This window comes from Aspergillus oryzae, chromosome 2 (genome assembly GCF_000184455.2).
Source record: "Aspergillus oryzae RIB40 DNA, chromosome 2".
Lineage (NCBI taxonomy): Eukaryota > Fungi > Ascomycota > Eurotiomycetes > Eurotiales > Aspergillaceae > Aspergillus > Aspergillus oryzae.
The window spans coordinates 5,952,652-5,968,695 of NC_036436.1; the positions used below are offsets into that span (position 1 = coordinate 5,952,652).

At 49.0% G+C, this 16,044-nt stretch overlaps 7 protein-coding genes across 7 annotated transcripts; 3 read left to right on the forward strand and 4 right to left on the reverse strand.

The window, feature by feature from the left end:
* Positions 1 to 1,335: 1,335 nt before the first annotated feature.
* AO090003001434 (fungal specific transcription factor domain-containing protein) lies at positions 1,336 to 3,689 on the forward strand (the record flags this gene model as incomplete). The annotated part of the gene is made up of 4 exons (XM_023235313.1): positions 1,336 to 1,501; positions 1,555 to 1,640; positions 1,686 to 2,268; positions 2,305 to 3,689. The coding sequence occupies 4 exons, from the start codon at positions 1,336 to 1,338 to the stop codon at positions 3,687 to 3,689; spliced, it is 2,220 nt and encodes a 739-aa protein (XP_023090344.1).
* A 126-nt stretch (positions 3,690 to 3,815) lies between these two features.
* On the reverse strand, positions 3,816 to 4,538 carry AO090003001435 (putative 2-haloalkanoic acid dehalogenase; the record flags this gene model as incomplete). Its single annotated transcript, XM_001820438.1, has 1 exon — positions 3,816 to 4,538. The coding sequence occupies one exon, from the start codon at positions 4,536 to 4,538 to the stop codon at positions 3,816 to 3,818; it is 723 nt and encodes a 240-aa protein (XP_001820490.1).
* A 665-nt stretch (positions 4,539 to 5,203) lies between these two features.
* Positions 5,204 to 6,865, reverse strand: AO090003001436 (aromatic amino acid and leucine permease; the record flags this gene model as incomplete). The annotated part of the gene is made up of 1 exon (XM_001820439.1): positions 5,204 to 6,865. The coding sequence occupies one exon, from the start codon at positions 6,863 to 6,865 to the stop codon at positions 5,204 to 5,206; it is 1,662 nt and encodes a 553-aa protein (XP_001820491.1).
* Positions 6,866 to 7,422: 557 nt separating this feature from the next.
* AO090003001437 (NAD(P)/FAD-dependent oxidoreductase) lies at positions 7,423 to 8,047 on the forward strand (the record flags this gene model as incomplete). The annotated part of the gene is made up of 2 exons (XM_023235314.1): positions 7,423 to 7,955; positions 8,041 to 8,047. The coding sequence occupies 2 exons, from the start codon at positions 7,423 to 7,425 to the stop codon at positions 8,045 to 8,047; spliced, it is 540 nt and encodes a 179-aa protein (XP_023090345.1).
* Positions 8,048 to 8,129: 82 nt separating this feature from the next.
* Positions 8,130 to 8,909, forward strand: AO090003001438 (NAD(P)/FAD-dependent oxidoreductase; the record flags this gene model as incomplete). The annotated part of the gene is made up of 1 exon (XM_001820441.3): positions 8,130 to 8,909. One exon carries the CDS (start codon positions 8,130 to 8,132, stop codon positions 8,907 to 8,909), a length of 780 nt encoding a protein of 259 aa, XP_001820493.3.
* A 1,794-nt stretch (positions 8,910 to 10,703) lies between these two features.
* Positions 10,704 to 12,639, reverse strand: AO090003001440 (putative MFS transporter; the record flags this gene model as incomplete). The annotated part of the gene is made up of 7 exons (XM_023235315.1): positions 10,704 to 11,052; positions 11,103 to 11,626; positions 11,694 to 11,871; positions 11,927 to 12,080; positions 12,135 to 12,233; positions 12,294 to 12,357; positions 12,487 to 12,639. The coding sequence occupies 7 exons, from the start codon at positions 12,637 to 12,639 to the stop codon at positions 10,704 to 10,706; spliced, it is 1,521 nt and encodes a 506-aa protein (XP_023090346.1).
* Positions 12,640 to 13,217: 578 nt separating this feature from the next.
* On the reverse strand, positions 13,218 to 15,489 carry AO090003001441 (Zn(II)2Cys6 transcription factor; the record flags this gene model as incomplete). The annotated part of the gene is made up of 2 exons (XM_023235316.1): positions 13,218 to 14,073; positions 14,114 to 15,489. The coding sequence occupies 2 exons, from the start codon at positions 15,487 to 15,489 to the stop codon at positions 13,218 to 13,220; spliced, it is 2,232 nt and encodes a 743-aa protein (XP_023090347.1).
* Positions 15,490 to 16,044: the final 555 nt, after the last annotated feature.

Genomic DNA, 16,044 nt, shown 5'->3' on the forward strand with positions numbered 1-16,044 from the left:
GTACTTCATGTCAAGACCGCAGTTATTTCCAAGTACGAACGGACAGTGAAGAATGTGTGCTCATCAGCCTTGGCAGTGACTGCCTTAAAGGGTATAGTGCGCCAAGAGAACGCGTGAAGCTATTCAAAATATTTTTCTCTGCTTGCCGACCTGCCTTGCGAGTTGCGACCGACTGACTTACGATGGCCGAATCAGCTAGGCCTGCTACTCCTGACCGTCAGAACTCTGCGCGTCTCGATCGAGACAATAGAATACGTATATTGACTCTACGGGACGCGGGGTTTACCTATCAAAAAATTGTCGACCAGCTGCCCGGTATAACATATCGGCAGGTGCAATATACATGCCAAGTCCAGACATACTCACCTAAAAAGGCTCGTGGCAAAACACCCAAGCTGAGTGCCGCCCAAGTGGATGATATAATCGCCTTTATATCGTCCTCTGAGCGGACGAAACGGTTACCATACAAGAAGGTAATTGAAGAGCTTGAGCTAAAGGTTTCCACGGTGGCTTTGGCTAGAGCTCTTCAGAAGCGAGGTATCTCACGTGGTGTCGTGAAATCTTAATGGGCTTCCTTTTTTCGTCTTTCCCCTTCTCTATTGAAGCACGACCTGCCGGTTTTCTCTCTGCATACCCCGACTGTGTGGTGGCCACTCACGGAGCCGCATACTCCAGACTCCAGTCATTATGCAAACCTCACGAAGATCTTCCCCGCTTTATCATTGCGAAGCACTGTCTCCATAGTCAATTTATTATACTACACCAGATTCGATTAGGGCAGATGGAGGGGCGGTTGATGATTGGTGGACGCCCCGAGGCTTATCGCCCGCGCCCGCATCCCGTGATCCGGCTATGACTTTCATGTCGGCCACACTCTCTCTCCTTGTATTCAAGCCATATGTGGCATCAATAGATTCAAATATACCTCTTCATGTCGTGTGGGAACAAGAGGTATCCCACTGGGTGAGAATTGTGCAATGCCAACCGATAAGAAGCGCGCCGCACGAGCGTAAGTCTGCAGCATCAAGCTATCAAGAATTACTTTAGAGACTAACGTTCTACCATACAGCTGCGACGAATGCCGGCGCTTGAAGGAGAAGTGTGAAGGTGGGATTCCCTGCAGTAGATGCTCCCACTTTCGTCGCTCGTGTGAATTTAAGAATCGCGTATCAAGGGTGCGCGAATTTCGTGCCTACGTCCCAAGGTATTTTGGCTCGATGCCTACTATTTATACGTCCCTAACGGGCTGTTAGAACCAGATCCCCTGCCGTAAGAGCAGATGTCCGAGAGTTAGCTGAGCGCTCAACGTATATGGAGCGGATATTAAGACACACGATGCAAGGAATCTCCCTTGATACGGATACTCTCTCCCAGATGGCAAATGCCCTCGCGTCGAATCAAGAGCATCCCAGGGAACCCCCTCTAGAACCCGAAGAGGTCGATGGACTCCCTATCGATGACGAAGCATGTACAATTGACCCGGTTGAAGATACTACAACTCGTTCGTGCCCTTCTATGACTGCTGTACTTATTAACCAAGCTAATGTATGCCAGATTATTCTGGGGAATTCTCATACTGGAACTTTTCCATGCGCATCAAACACCAGATTGAACATCAAACCCGGCGATCACTTGCTCAGGTACACACTACAAATGTCTCACAGGACGAACGCTAACTGAAGCAGCACACTCGTAATGCCGATCAGCGGGTCTTTGAGTACTGGCGAGCGCAACAACTACGTTCTGGCCAGAGTCACCTATCCGCCGCCATTTCCTCCTGTCCGCCACGACAAATAGCCAGGTTTCTGGCTAACACCTTTTTCAAGTACGCTGAAACACATTACTTTTTTGTCCAAAAGAGGTGGTTCTTCGAGAACCTCAACGTGCTTTATAGCGACCCTGGCAGCTTTGGTAGGAAGGGTGCTGCTGTCATAAGCATTTTGCTTACCGTATTCGCGGTTGGGACACAGTATGCGTACTTGGACTCGCCCAGTCACAATACAACGAGCGATGGAGACTTCTCGGAAGATGACATTGGTGCCAACTTCTATCAGAATGCGGTCCGACTATTACCTGAAATTATCGAATCGTCTTGTTTAGAAAGCGTTCAGGCATGCCTACTCTTCGGGTTTTACTCATTGCCAATTGATGCGTCCGGCCTCGGCTATATCTATATCAACCTCGCCGTGCGACTCGCTATGCAGAATGGTATGCATCGGAAGTGTAAAAGTGACGTGTTCAACCCAGATATGATTGAGACGCGGAATCGTGTTTGGTGGACGGCATATTCGCTGGAGAGGTAAGGCACAATGGTTGTATGGACTGAGTACAAAGCTGATCGCGGGTTCGCAGAAAAGTATCTATTTTCCACGGGCGACCTTTATCCGTTCTGCGATCAGATGTCGACACAGATGTCCCCGAGTATCGCGAAGGGATGCACATCGAACATCCTCCTTGGAATATTGCACGCGCTGTCACATCTGTCCAACTTATCCATTTTCTTGAAGACTTCTTCCATGAATTGTGAGCGCCGAATCCACCCGTTAGACTTAGTACTGCAAAACACTGACGTTGGGTCTAGATCTCTCCTGCGACATTGTGAAAAGAAAGCAGTACCGAATATCTTGGCTCGTTTGTGGGACAAGAAACGCGCTATGGCAGATTGGTGGGATTCAATGCCACAAGATGTACTTGGTGGCTCAAGTCAACCACAGAATCTAAGCCGCGCTGCAGTGCATCTGCGCCTTGAGTATTGTCTAGTCAATATGTTTATCGGACGGCCATTTCTCCTTAGAGACCGGACCACACAATCCCCCCGAAGCTCTCCAGCTGGACCAGAATTCACAAGTACAGGAGGCGAAAATGGCGAGGGCTCCAGTCCAAAGCAGACATCTAGTACACAGAGTCTCGTCAAGGACTGCACAGAGGCTGCAACGGAGGTGATTCGACTTTGTCAAATACTGCAAAACAATGGTCCGGGTCTCGCCAGAGCTTCCTACATTGAATACAGTTCGTGTCGGGCCTCACTACTAGTGTTGATCGCCTACTCCATCCAGAACCGTTCGGCGGAGTACCACAAAACACTACAAGACGGGCTGGATATGATCCGCGAAATGGCAGCCTCTGGGGACTCGGCACGATCGGAGGTGGCGCTAATTGAGGCGCTGGAACGAGCTCTTGCTCGTTTGCATTCCGAAGCACAACCTACACAGCCGAGTGATTTCCCCTCAGAGACAATACCTACGATGTCAGACTATGAAGCATTCAAGCAATGGGGATCATCCTGGAGGAGCGGTGGGGCACTGAATATGTGCGACAATGTTGCTGTCCCTGAAACAACTGCTGTAGTGTCAGCCGGCTCTGCACTGCCGCCTGTGAACTCGGATCCCAACTCGGTTGGTTATATGGAGCCTCTGAATCTCACTGCGTCATCAAATGAGTCCCGTCGAGATATGCAGATGGACGCCCTCAATGCGTGGGACCCGGTCAATGAGTTATCCATCTTTGGTGCCGGCAATCTAGCACTGTCATCGGCATGGCCGACACAGACAGAAACGCAAGTGCTTGAGCAATTCCTTGCCGTGCCCGAGGCTGGCTTCGTGCCTCGTCTTGAAGCCGATCGCCACGGTGGTTTCGCACAAATGTTTCCCTACCGAGCGTCCCAAGACGCCAGGACATCTCCACGCTGAGCAAGGCCATCGTTGGAACATTCTCATTGTATATTGCTGTAAATAGTACGTTATGATGACTGGATCAGCTTCAAGTTGTTGGTCTCACTGCAATGTGTATTCTTATTTATTAATACCTCAAAAACACTACCCCGAAACGGCAATAATCTTGTCCGCCATCTCAGGCAAAGAATCCTCCAACACCTCCAACTGGGTATCAAAGATCTCCGCACACGACTCCTTCTCATACAGCGTACAATAAGCTCCTCTGAACCCGACCTTAACCGCCGCCGAAACATCCCACATATGCGCCGCCGCAAACCACTTCACATCCTCCTCTGCAAATTTCCCCATCGCAGGCCTATACGCCGCAAGTGTCGGCTTAGCCACTCCCTGCGAATCACAACTAATAAAGTTCTCCAACGGCATATCCACCCCAGCCCGCTCAAAATACCCCCTCACACGCTTCGTATCCCCAGTCGTAAGACACCAAACCGTGAAACCCGCCTCTCGTAACTTCGCAAAGCACTCCCGGGTCCCGGGTCTCAGCTCCAGCTCCGAATATCCCTGGACACACTGATCCCTCTCAGCCTCCGTCGCAAACAACCTCGGGTCCTCGATTCCCGCCATGTGTAACGTCCGATAGAACAGCGCCGTAATAACCTCTTTATACGGTTTATACCGTTCCGAAATCGACAAAAAGGTAAATTCAAGCTCGGCGGCGGTCATCCAGCTGAAGCCGAAGAAACGGGGCGTGATGCATTGCGCGCGCAGCTTGTCGCCGATGACGCGGTCGATGCAGTTGTAGAAGGCGTCGAAGGAGACACAGGTGCCGACGACGTCGAAGACGACGTGTTTCTTTGGGGTCATTATTTCTTGTGTTTCTCTGTTGTGATTGTGGGATGTGGGGTTGGAATTATCGATGGGGTATCACGTTTGTTTGTAGATGGTTTTAGTGTGTTGCGTGCTGTTGATCTCTCTAGTCACTTATTTATACTCAATTGGCCTTTGAGTCATGTTCTCACCCTAGAATGACCGTCCACGTGGTAAATACCATGAGTCGAGGTTGTGCTGACACTGGAACCGATAACGGAGGAAGCTGTTTACCGGGATAGACCTTATCGAGAGCTTTCCCCGCTATCACTGATACTCTTGTTATCGTCGCCGGCATTTGCAATACCGGTCGGATATCGCTTACCTGGTTGGGTAGGTCCGGGCCGGTAAGTTGTGATTGGTTTGTTTTGCCGGTCGGCGGTCATGTGATGGATCTGATTAGACCAGATAAGATAATTGATAAGGCGGATAAGACAATCAACATCTGAATAATGGGGTTGAATTGGTGTAACATTGTTGTGATCATGATGATCCAATGGTATGATCGAGATGTATAATGTAAAATATTCTAAGTAGATGACGATCGTACGATGTAAATTCTCATGAAAAGTGTTCTCCACTTGAATATGAATTATCATTGTTGTTACTATAACTGGTATCTTCAAGGTATATATATATTCCCCAAGGTTCAAGGAATAACACTAAGACCACAAAATATTCAATCTCCTCCACCCCTTCTTCGGCTTCGGTTCCGGCTCCGGATTATTCTGATAATTCTCAATAAAAGGCCGAATCGGAATCTCCTCTAATGGAATAATCCTCGTCTTCTTGACGAACTTATAGCCCAGGTAGATAACCAAAATAAGCGGCCCGTTCAAATACGACGAGATAAACGTTTCCGTATCCCAATGTCCATGCATGAACGTCTTATAACCACCGGTAAAGAACAGAATGACTAACAGGATCAAAGAGAACCACGTACTCCAGGGCTGGAATGGCGCTGCCCACGGCAGTTCCTTATGACGGTCTATGCCTTGCTTCTTGCATCCGTAGTAGAAACGGAGGTAGACGATACAGATACAGACCCAGTTTACTAGCGTGGATATGGCGACGATATCTTGTAACCAAGTGAAGACTGTACTTGCCGAGTCGGAGAGGGTCATGTAGCCTAGGGCCACGAAGAGGCCGTATAGCGCGACGGAGATGTAAGGGACGCCGAAGCGGTTCATTCGTTTGAAGAATTTCGGGGCGTGGCCGTTGCAGGCCATGCCGTAGAGGATGCGGGAGCCGCCGAGCATGTTGGAATTTCCTGAGGACCAGGCGGAGGTGAGGACGACGGCGTTGATGATGGATGGTACTGCGGAGATGCCTGCGTTGCGGGCGGCGATGACGAAGGGGGAATGGGCTGCTGTGCTTGTTGAGCCGAGGAGATTGGGGTCGTTGGATGGGACGACTAGGCCGACCATGAAGATTGTTAGGATGTAGAAGAGGAAGATTCGAACGAAGATCCGGCGCGCGGCTTGGGGGATCGCGTGGCGGGGATTGCGTGTTTCAGCGGCAGCCACTGTGATGTTGTCGATGCCGGAGTATGCGTAAAGAGCGTTGTCGAATGTAGTCCAGAATCCCATGAACCGGCCTAATGAGCCCTCAACCCCGAGGTATTGGACGAAGGGCCCTGGGTTCTTCCAGTAACTGAATCCGATGGCTTTATGGTCGGGACCTCCTCCACATGTGATCACCAAGGCCATGATATTGATTCCAATGACTAGCATGATCTTCAGCATGGAGAAGCCGAATTCCAGCTCTCCATAGATACGGACGAAGAGGAGTGCTGTGATGAGCATGACGACACCGAACACAGTTATCCAAATTGCATTGTTGATTGTTACCCAGAACTGAACAATGACGGCCGCTGCGACAATCTCGGACGGAATTGATACCACGTAGGAGTATACATGGTTCCACCCAATGGCAAATGACAACGCAGGATCGCAGAAGAGTTCAAGGTATCGAATAGCACCACCTGTGAGAGGGGCCAGGGCGCCCATTTCACCAACGCCGAAGACAACGCTCGACACCGTGAGACCAATAATGGAGTATCCGAGAAAAGCTCCCAGAGGCCCCGCCGTTGCGATGGCTCGTCCAGAGCCCAGGAAAAGACCAGTTCCGATGGTACCAGCCAGCGCGATCATCTGAATATGGCGCTGGTGGAGGCCTTGCTTGAAGTCATGCACCTCCTCCAGCTGGCCGGCGGTGTTCTCCACATCGTACGATCCCACATTGTCGTGGAAGCCTTTTTTCTCTGCAATAGATGTCGGACCAGCTTCGTCAAACGAGGGGTATTCTGCGGTATGGGGAGGCATCTTGCTCGAAACTACAATTTAGTGTTAAACGAGAGATGGGAGATCGTGTGCTCAACCGGGGTGACATGTTCCCATTTTTGTATAAATTTTCGTATATCTATGTGCAGTTTTAGGTTCTTCATGGGGCTATTTCCCCCGCTTATCAGAAGCTAATGCAAAGCCAATATCAAATCCCATTTCCTTCATTGGCGGGACTTCTGCACATAAGTGGCTAAGATAAGAACTAAGTGAACCGGATGGATCCCGGCAAGTTTACCACGTTGGACCTGTCAAGGGGATGAGCTTGACGGCCAGATACAGAAGTAAGTTAATTGAACTACTGATAAACCGGAGACGTCTCTGGTGGAGACCGAACCGACCATGGATATCCGCCGGTTTAAATTAGGCAATTCCGGTCCGGTAGCGAGCTTTTAGTGATCCAAAGAATCGTACGCCGTACCGAGGCCGAGCGATAAGATAAGACCTCGGACGCATCACTTTTATAATTAACTCCGTGTCATCTTTTGCATAGTTACTCCAAGCTATAGGGCTCATAACTTCACATTTCCAAGACAAATATGCAACTGCCTGCTTCGAATGGGACTGTAGCTGCTTCTACAGCTGAAACACCACCTACAGGATGCTTTCCTGTTCCTAATCCTGGGGAATGTTTCTGGCAAACCCAGCCTCATCCGAAGAGTAACCATCGCTCGACGGAACAATTGCCCGAGCACAGTGACATTGTTATAATCGGCGCTGGCTACGCTGGTATCAGTACAGCCTACCATATCGTGAAGGACCATAAGGATTTCAACAAGTCAATCACAATTCTGGAAGCCAGGGGAGTGTGCTCGGGCGCAACAGGTCGCAACGGCGGTCATCTCCGGCCAGACTTCTACGGTCATATTCCCACATACATCGATCGCGCCGGTGCGCGTGCAGGGGCTGAGATAGCGGAGTTCGAGATAGCTCACCTTCCCGCACTCAAGAAAGTCATTGAGGAAGAGAAGATCGATTGTGACTTTACCTTGACAAGGACCATCGACGTCTGGTGCAACGGGGAAGCCGCAGCAAAGGCCAAGGCGACCTTCGACAGCGTAGTTGCGCAAAAGTTTGAATACATGAATGATGCTATCTTCTACACCGGCAAGGAGGTTGAAGGTGTAAGTGCTTGCTGACCCTTAGTTGAATCATAGGTGCTAATAGGAGGCAGATTTGTGGCGTCAAAGGTGCTGTTGCATGCGCTTCATACACGGCTGGTACCGTATGGCCATATAAATTTATCATGCACCTTACTGAGTCTCTCCTTGCGACGGGCAAGGTAAACCTTCAGGCATATACCCCGGCGACCTCAATTGCACCTGATTCAAATGGCGGGTATGTGATTGAGACTCCACGGGGAAAGATGCACGCGGACAACGTCATCCATGCGAATAATGCCTACGTCGCAGGCCTCCTCCCAGAGTATGAGAAAAACATTATTCCCTGCAAGGGTATTTGCTGTCGAATTACGGTGCCAGAGGGAACAACAGCACCCCTTCTTAACAACTCCTACATCAACCGAACAGAAGACAACACTCTATCATACTTGATCCCGCGAGCCGACGGCAGTATCATTGTCGGTGGCGCCGCCGCGAAGTTCCGGCCATTCCGGGAGCAATGGTACAACAACGTGAACGATAGTGTTCTCATCGATTCGGCAAAGGACTATTATACAGACTATATGCAACGGACGTATCGTGGGTGGGAGAACTCCGGGGCTAAAGTGGACAAGATTTGGACTGGAGTTATGGGCTACTCCTATGACTCGAATCCTCACGTTGGTGAAGTGCCTGCCAAGGATGGCCAGTTTATTATCGCTGGGTTTAATGGCCATGGTATGCCGGTCATCTGGTTGGCGGCTAAGGAGCTGGCAAAGATGGTTGCGCAGGGAACATCGTTCGAGGAGACGACTATGCCGAGGTTATTCAAGACGACACAACTCCGTATTGACCGGGCAAAGAATGGGAGCGAAGAGGATGGTGATATTTTAGGAACTGGTAATTTCCCGGCGACGAAACAGTAGTGCCTTTGTCATGGATATAAGAATGAATGCCTTGTACGATTTTAGCATTTGACATTGGTAGGACTGCCGAGGTACAGAATGTAAATATTTTCTGAACTTGGGAGCAACCCGACAGCGTAATGTCGTTTTGTGTATCTTTTTTTTTCTTTTCTTTTATTATTATTATCATCTCGTTGGGCAATTGCAGATCGCGTTGCAAGATAGAGTAGAAGAATTTAGAGCCCCGCAAGTAGTTCTAAGCATTTTAATGAATCACAAATCGGAAAAAAAACTGCATTGTATATCTTGATGGTCGCTCAACAGATATAATACTCCACAGCCCCCCAAAAACGTCAATTGCGAGAGACCAAATTGTCAACTGACAAATCCTTGACTTAATAGACCACTAAACCTGCAGTCCCATCTCACCCTAATCCGCTTAAACGGACTCACAGCACTTGAAGCAGCCCTATAATCATTGTCAGAAAGTCGTCTACCTACTATACCACGGTGTCTCGGCCTCGACGAGAAGGCAAGAGGTGTACATACAGGGCCTTCACGGTAAAGAGCCTATTGTCATGTTAGCGGTCAGGTATGCAAGAATCCGTGCTCAGCTATATGAACAACATACCTGGTGTTCAGCATCGCAGTACTGATTGGAACCAGCGCTGTAGGGATGACATTCCTCAAGACAGTTCTTGGGGTTCTGGCCCTGTGCCATGACGGCGGGAGTAAGGGCAACGATGGCGGCGAAGATGCTGAGGAAACGCATTGTGATTGTTCAAAGGTTCGTTAAGAGGTTGTCAGAAAGATAGAAGAAGAATTGTTGGTTGCTGTGTCTGGCTGAATGGTCTCTTGCTCAATGGAAGTTCGAACCCTTTTATACCCTTGCCTTATGATCTGAATGTAACGTTGTGTTCAACTCCGCTACAGTGGCAAACCCCATACGTGGAGTATTCCCTCGACCAGAGAACATACGCAGTGTATCCGAGTCAGTCGTTACATCATACTAACGGTGTAAGGTACTCGTTACTATTAATGGACCTAAATCAATGATCGTCATAATAGGCGAGATAGTATGTGGATCCGGGACCCGTCTATTCCCAAGTTTGGGCTGGACTGGACCGGGCATCTCAACCCCATTCTTGGTGAAACCAGGCCCCAGAACTGAAATATTGGAAGGTATCGGGTTTCTTATTGCCCCGTAAGCCCCGTTTTATTGCATATCCCCACAATATGTATGCAGTTGTTTCCATGGATTCTCCCGTCCCAACGGTCCGCTTGACGGAGTTAATCGTCTTGGACTTGTCTCAATAGTTGGAAATAGCCGTTGACGATTGAGGCTGAACATAATAGTTTCTGTGGTCGCTATTGGATGTCTTTGCTGGTACAGGAAGTGTGGAGAGTTCCGTTAGGATTTATTCTTCTCATAGAAACTTTCTATTATCGGATGTTGCTACTTCAGCATAAATTTAGATAGTAACGCATCAAGGGATACAAAAAACATCCCCTACGGAGGTCTAGCAATATTCACCACTCATTATTGACCAAGACCCTACGCTCCTTGGAAGGCCAACGACTGTGGCTGAAGAAATGTTGCCACTGTCAAGGGATGGCTCGGTGGGGTCTAACCGATCCACAAACCCCGATAATGAATGACGCCTAGACAGAGAAGCGGAGAAACTCGGTACTAAATTGACTTAGAAGAAGGAGCTAATATTCATTAATGAGTAGACAAAAACCATCTCCTAAGACATTCTAAAGCAGGCTAGGCTGCATATATCCCTTCCCGCACGATCATCGCAGAAACCCCGATCACAGTGTATACTTGAACAGGGGACTTTTCTCTCCCATTTCATTCAACTCCTCATCCGTATACCGGTCTCGGATCTCTGCTTCGCTTAACTGGGCCTTCTGTTTATTCAACCTAAAGAGACAGAACTCAAGTACCAGGCATGCTACCAAACCTGCCGACGCAAAGGCAAAGGAGTTTCCGTAGCCGGTGGGATAACGGGGCGCCTCTTTCTCCTGATAGATGAAACTGCCGATAATGCCTCCCGCATTACCCATACAGACCAGATAGCCAATGCCAATTGCCCGCTTCGTGGGGTTGGGAAGATTGGAGACGTTCCAGGCGTTTACGCCAGGTAGAATGGGGTACATCCTATATGAGACTGAGCTTTCAGGTGTGGGGTGGAAGGATTGTGTACTTACCCAAAACAAGCTAGACAGACTCCAAAGTAACACAGTGCTATGTTATCACGTATATCGGCTGCTTTGGTGAATAAGATGCTGAAGGCGACGACCTGTAGTAGTTGAGGGATAATGATAAAAGGCATGCGCCATGTGTAGCGATCGGCGAAAACCGAGAATATATAAGCTGAAAAAGCACCAACGGCGTAGGGTGGAATGGTTAACAACTGTGCTCTGGCGGAGGTGAATCCCATGCTTTGGATAATCTGGGGCATGGTGAACTTAAGGGCGTAGTTGGGTACGGCGTTAGACCAGTTGGCGAGGATTAGTAGGTAGATTTTCCAATCCGTCAAAACACTAATCAAGGCGCTCCAAGCTACTCCATCTTTATGGGCTCCTTGGGTGCTGTTCGCGATTTGCCGAACCTCCAGGAAGCGAACCTCATCGGACGTAAGCCACCCCGAGGAAAGTTGAGGCGAGTCAAGAAGCAAGAAGAAAGTAAGCACAGATAGGCAGATAGTAGCAAGACCTTCGATTATGAATATCTGAAGTTATATAGCGCGTTAGCTAGGATATGTGGGGTACAGTTAAGGAGCTGTGTTGGTGACGCACCCATCGCCAGCCTTCGTAGCCAGCAATACCATCCATCTTGGCAATGACAAAAGCGAGAAGCCCGGAGAATGCTCCTCCCGAGGCAGCCGATGTGTATAGGATAGCGATGCGTGTTTGGGTTTCGTTGGGAAGATACCATTTGGAGATGATCAAAACAGCGCCTGGAAGGAATCCTGCCCTGTCTTATGTTAGAGTCTAGAGGTAACAGCGTAGCTCGGCTGACATAAACCTACTCGAATAAGCCCAGGAGAAACCGGATGCCAACCAGGGAGCCAAAGTTCTGAACAAATCCTGTGCAGGTCATGATTATGCCCCAGACAAGAATCAAGGATCCCAGATACACAGAAGGTCGTTTAAAGTGGTTAAGGAATATGTTACTAGGAACCTCTTGTGTTGCGTGTTAGGAGTGATACTTTAGTTTGCGGAACAGAGTGAACGCACCGGCAAGAACATAAGGAATAAAGAAGACAGACAAGGCAATGTTGTATTGGTTGCCATTCATCCCCAAGGCGGGAAGAAGTCCTTCTATTTTCGCATTACCTAGACAAGTCCCATGTCAGCGGTATACCTAAAAGAGGCACACTGGAGTGTAGGATATACCAATGTTCGTTTTATCAATGTATGCAATCAGATATAGTAGAACGAGCATGGGGATCAGCCGCCACTGCGGGTGTATCTTAGCATTTCACTGGACAATAAGATCATGGAAAGAGAAAGCTGCGCACATCGACCTGGAAACACAATATGTTGTTAGCAATTCGCTGTATGTAATATCTAGGAAAGCGCATCGGACCTTTCTCAGCACCCTGGCCTTTGCCTCATCAGAGAAGTTGGCAAGGAATTCTTCGTCGTCAGAAGATAGGCCGCGAGGCTGATGCTCAAGATGCATAACAGCCTCCTTCTCCGAGGATAGGTTTTCCTCGTCAAACGTCCGATCGGTAGTCATGATGAGCACGCAGCACAAAGCCAAGACAAATTGATCGACAATGCCCCAGATCTAGGCTAGGACTGCATTTCTGGGGAATTAAACCCCGTGGGGAGAGGAGATATAAGAAGTCGAAGCGTAAAAAGATACACTAGATGGTGGAACTAGACATTGTGGGCCCGGAAATAGCACAACATAACAATGAGCTTGCAAAGCACATTGATGTAACAATCGAGAACCTGTATGACAGGCAGTTTCAGTCGATTCTGGGATTATTTTCTCCACCCGTGGAATCCGGATGTTAATGGTGGAGTGGCGGGTAGTAATCCGACATATCCGATTAAACCCAAGAACGGGATGTCAAACTAAGGTTTAAATCCCCACGCGATACGCGTCTCGGATATGCGTATGTATGCATGGAGGACGGTGGATAACTGAGTTTGGTAACAAACCTTATAACAGGATGCTGGGGGTATTATGTACAAAATTGCTATACGTGTGTAGGTAAATGAGCAAAGCTCGAGGTCCACAAAATACAGAGACAAGGTTACCACGTCGGTGAGATTCCTAGGTCATCTAGAGCCGAATAGAAAGCCTACTCACCTGTTAGCATGACGGTTATCATCTCTGATTAATTGTGGGTAACGTACAGAGGCATCTAGGTCCAGCCAGTCGACAGCTTGCCATGCGTCAAGCATGCTCGGAACGGTGTTCACAGGCCTATCTATCGAGGCTATGCACTCAAAGGACGCTTCCGCTAGTCCGGAACTATCAAAAACGTTGAGCTGCGAATTGGGTTGTGTCACACCCTCTACCATTCCTTGTCCAGAATCTGTATGAGTGTTATTGATTGTCTCACGTTGGGCCTCCAGGCGCAGTTCCTCCAAGATGGCTGCGTATCTTCGGCCGGGGGATGATGGCGAGCCGGTCCAAGCTAAATGAGCTCGACACTTCTCGGCGAGGTCAAAGAGCTTGACGTACGACGATTCATTCCCCAGCTGTTGGTCATTGCGTGCCTTGCACTGTATATTCCAAATATAGACCACGGCCAGTGCGCAAAAGGTCACGTAATGGGTCCACCAAAAAGAATGAAGCAAGTTTGTATCTTTCGCCATCGTGTTAACTAGTTCTAGAACCGCTTTCGCAGCGGAGATACATTCAGCGATTCGGTCTTTTGCTTCGGGCTCGTCCTCAGAACTAACTACATCGCCGAGTAGAAACGGGCGATTGACATGAATAAGTGCATGGGAATAGGCAAGGTGCAGTGCTGTAGCTTCTCTTCGGAAGCTTGGTATCAGCGTAGATAGCTTGATCGTACCCAGGTGTAAGGGGAGATTGGCCCGCCAAACGTGAAGCTCGTGAACGATAGAATATGCAGCCGCCTTTCGACCCTCACCAGCTGAACTACCCACTGAGTACACTTGTCGTGATATGCGACCGATGATGTGGGCGATCCTGATTGAATGTTAAGACTGCTAATAAAGATAATAGGGACCTCGATATGACTAGCGACACGTACTTGGCATGAAAAATAAGGGCATCGACATGACAATCCTCAGGATCCTCTACGCTTAGAAGACCACTAGGCCCAATGTCCTCGTCGTTAACACTATCTGGAAAGTCCTGGTCGATGTCGTCATCATGCAGAAGCTGTGGCCGGCCCATAACTACGCTGAGATACTTGTCGATGGTATATGTGACCCAGAAGACTCGTTTCGCGCATTGAGCTTTGATATAATTTGAAAGACCATTTGAGGCAATGTTCTGTTTCCTTGAGCGCCGCCGATGAAGGCCCAGCGAAGAGACGATCTGATAGACGTTACCGAATACATACCAGGCCCTATTCACTCGAGATGTCTGGAGGAGATATAGCACTTGGATCAGTCTGGCCTGGGCTGATTCCAACCGCGGATATCCCTTCTCTGTCTCGGTCAGGTCCATTGCCGCACAAAACAAGGGATCGGTTTCTGTCAGCGCTGATGCCTCGTCATTGTTAGGAAATTTCCGTTCAATCTTGAAAGTGCGAAACCGTGCGATGGCCAATATCGTCAGGATAATGCTATATTTAGCATTCCCAATGGAGTGCGTGATTGGGCGATTTGTTCGCCGATTGTCCAATACAGCATCCAACCAACCTTCTACGGTCTGTCGGTGGAATATTCGATACGTAACAACACAGGATTCGAAGTAAAAGCATAATAAGCGGCGCGCCGTAGGGGGATCGGGAAACGGGTCAGAACTATGAGCGTCTTGGTAGAACGGTCGGTCTCCAGCAGAAACCAAGGGCTGGTTCATCTCCGCCTCACTCGATCTTGGGGATGCAATGTCTCTGTTTTGCATGGAGATCTTGCGCCATGCTTGATGGAAAGAAGTGAGGCCAGACGTTGGATCGGCATACTGTCCCTCGATAACGAGTTCTGGTGATGGCGCACCATCTCCGACGTTCACTGAAGAGCTAGTGGCCCGTTCGTCGATGTTGACCTGAGGTCGTTCATTGTCTTGCACATCTTCACTTATATTGGAGGTACTTCTGGAGCTTGTATGCTGCACATTAGGCCTTTGACCTGCGCTTATCGTTGCCCTCTCCCTGGATCCCGATAAGGGCGGAGGTGTAGGAGGCCGACCACGTGAGTATTTGCTGGCATAGGTACATGTCAAGCGCCTCCTGTTGCAGTGGTCACATGGTGCTGTGCCTGAGCATCGAATCTTCTTGACCTTGCACGAGTCGCAGGCGCGACTGACTTTCGGGTCTTTCCGGCGGTTCTCCGAGCCTGGATCGTAAGCATCCTCAAGTGGGTGTTTCCGACTAGAGGGAATAGGAGTCACGTTGCTAGTGGGGCTTGTGGCATGGTTTGGAGTTCCTGAGGTCATGATGCAGGTGAGCAAGGGTAGGAAGAGCAGCGTGTAGTGGGCACGGAAATCACGGATTCATATACGTAGGGGTGGCAATGCGGGGAATCTGGGGAAACCATCGCCCCCACGTTTTACACGCCGTCACTTTTCCTGTGGGACTCGCTTATTTTTCCCCGAACCTGCCTTGCGGCCTTTTCCTTCCCAAACAATAGGAAGATAATTATCATGATGACTGGTCAATAGAACGAAGTCCATTACTGTCCCATGTCTGGCAATTCGAACACGCCATCTAGTTAGGGCTATTGTGTCCTTTAGGGAAGATATTCTCTCCCCCAGTGCTAGTTGAACATGCCTCAACTTCATACGTCTCTTAACACGTATGCTGTAGATTTAAGCCCATTGACAAGCGAATGAAAGCTGAGAGCTCTCATGCTCAAGCCGTCACAAGACCAAGACAGTAGCTTGTGGATGAGGTCAGCTGTTATGCTAGACATTGGATACTAACAATGTCCGGATACTTAAGGCGTGATTGTAGGGTAATTTATAGGTATTTCCATGTTGGCAAATGGAATA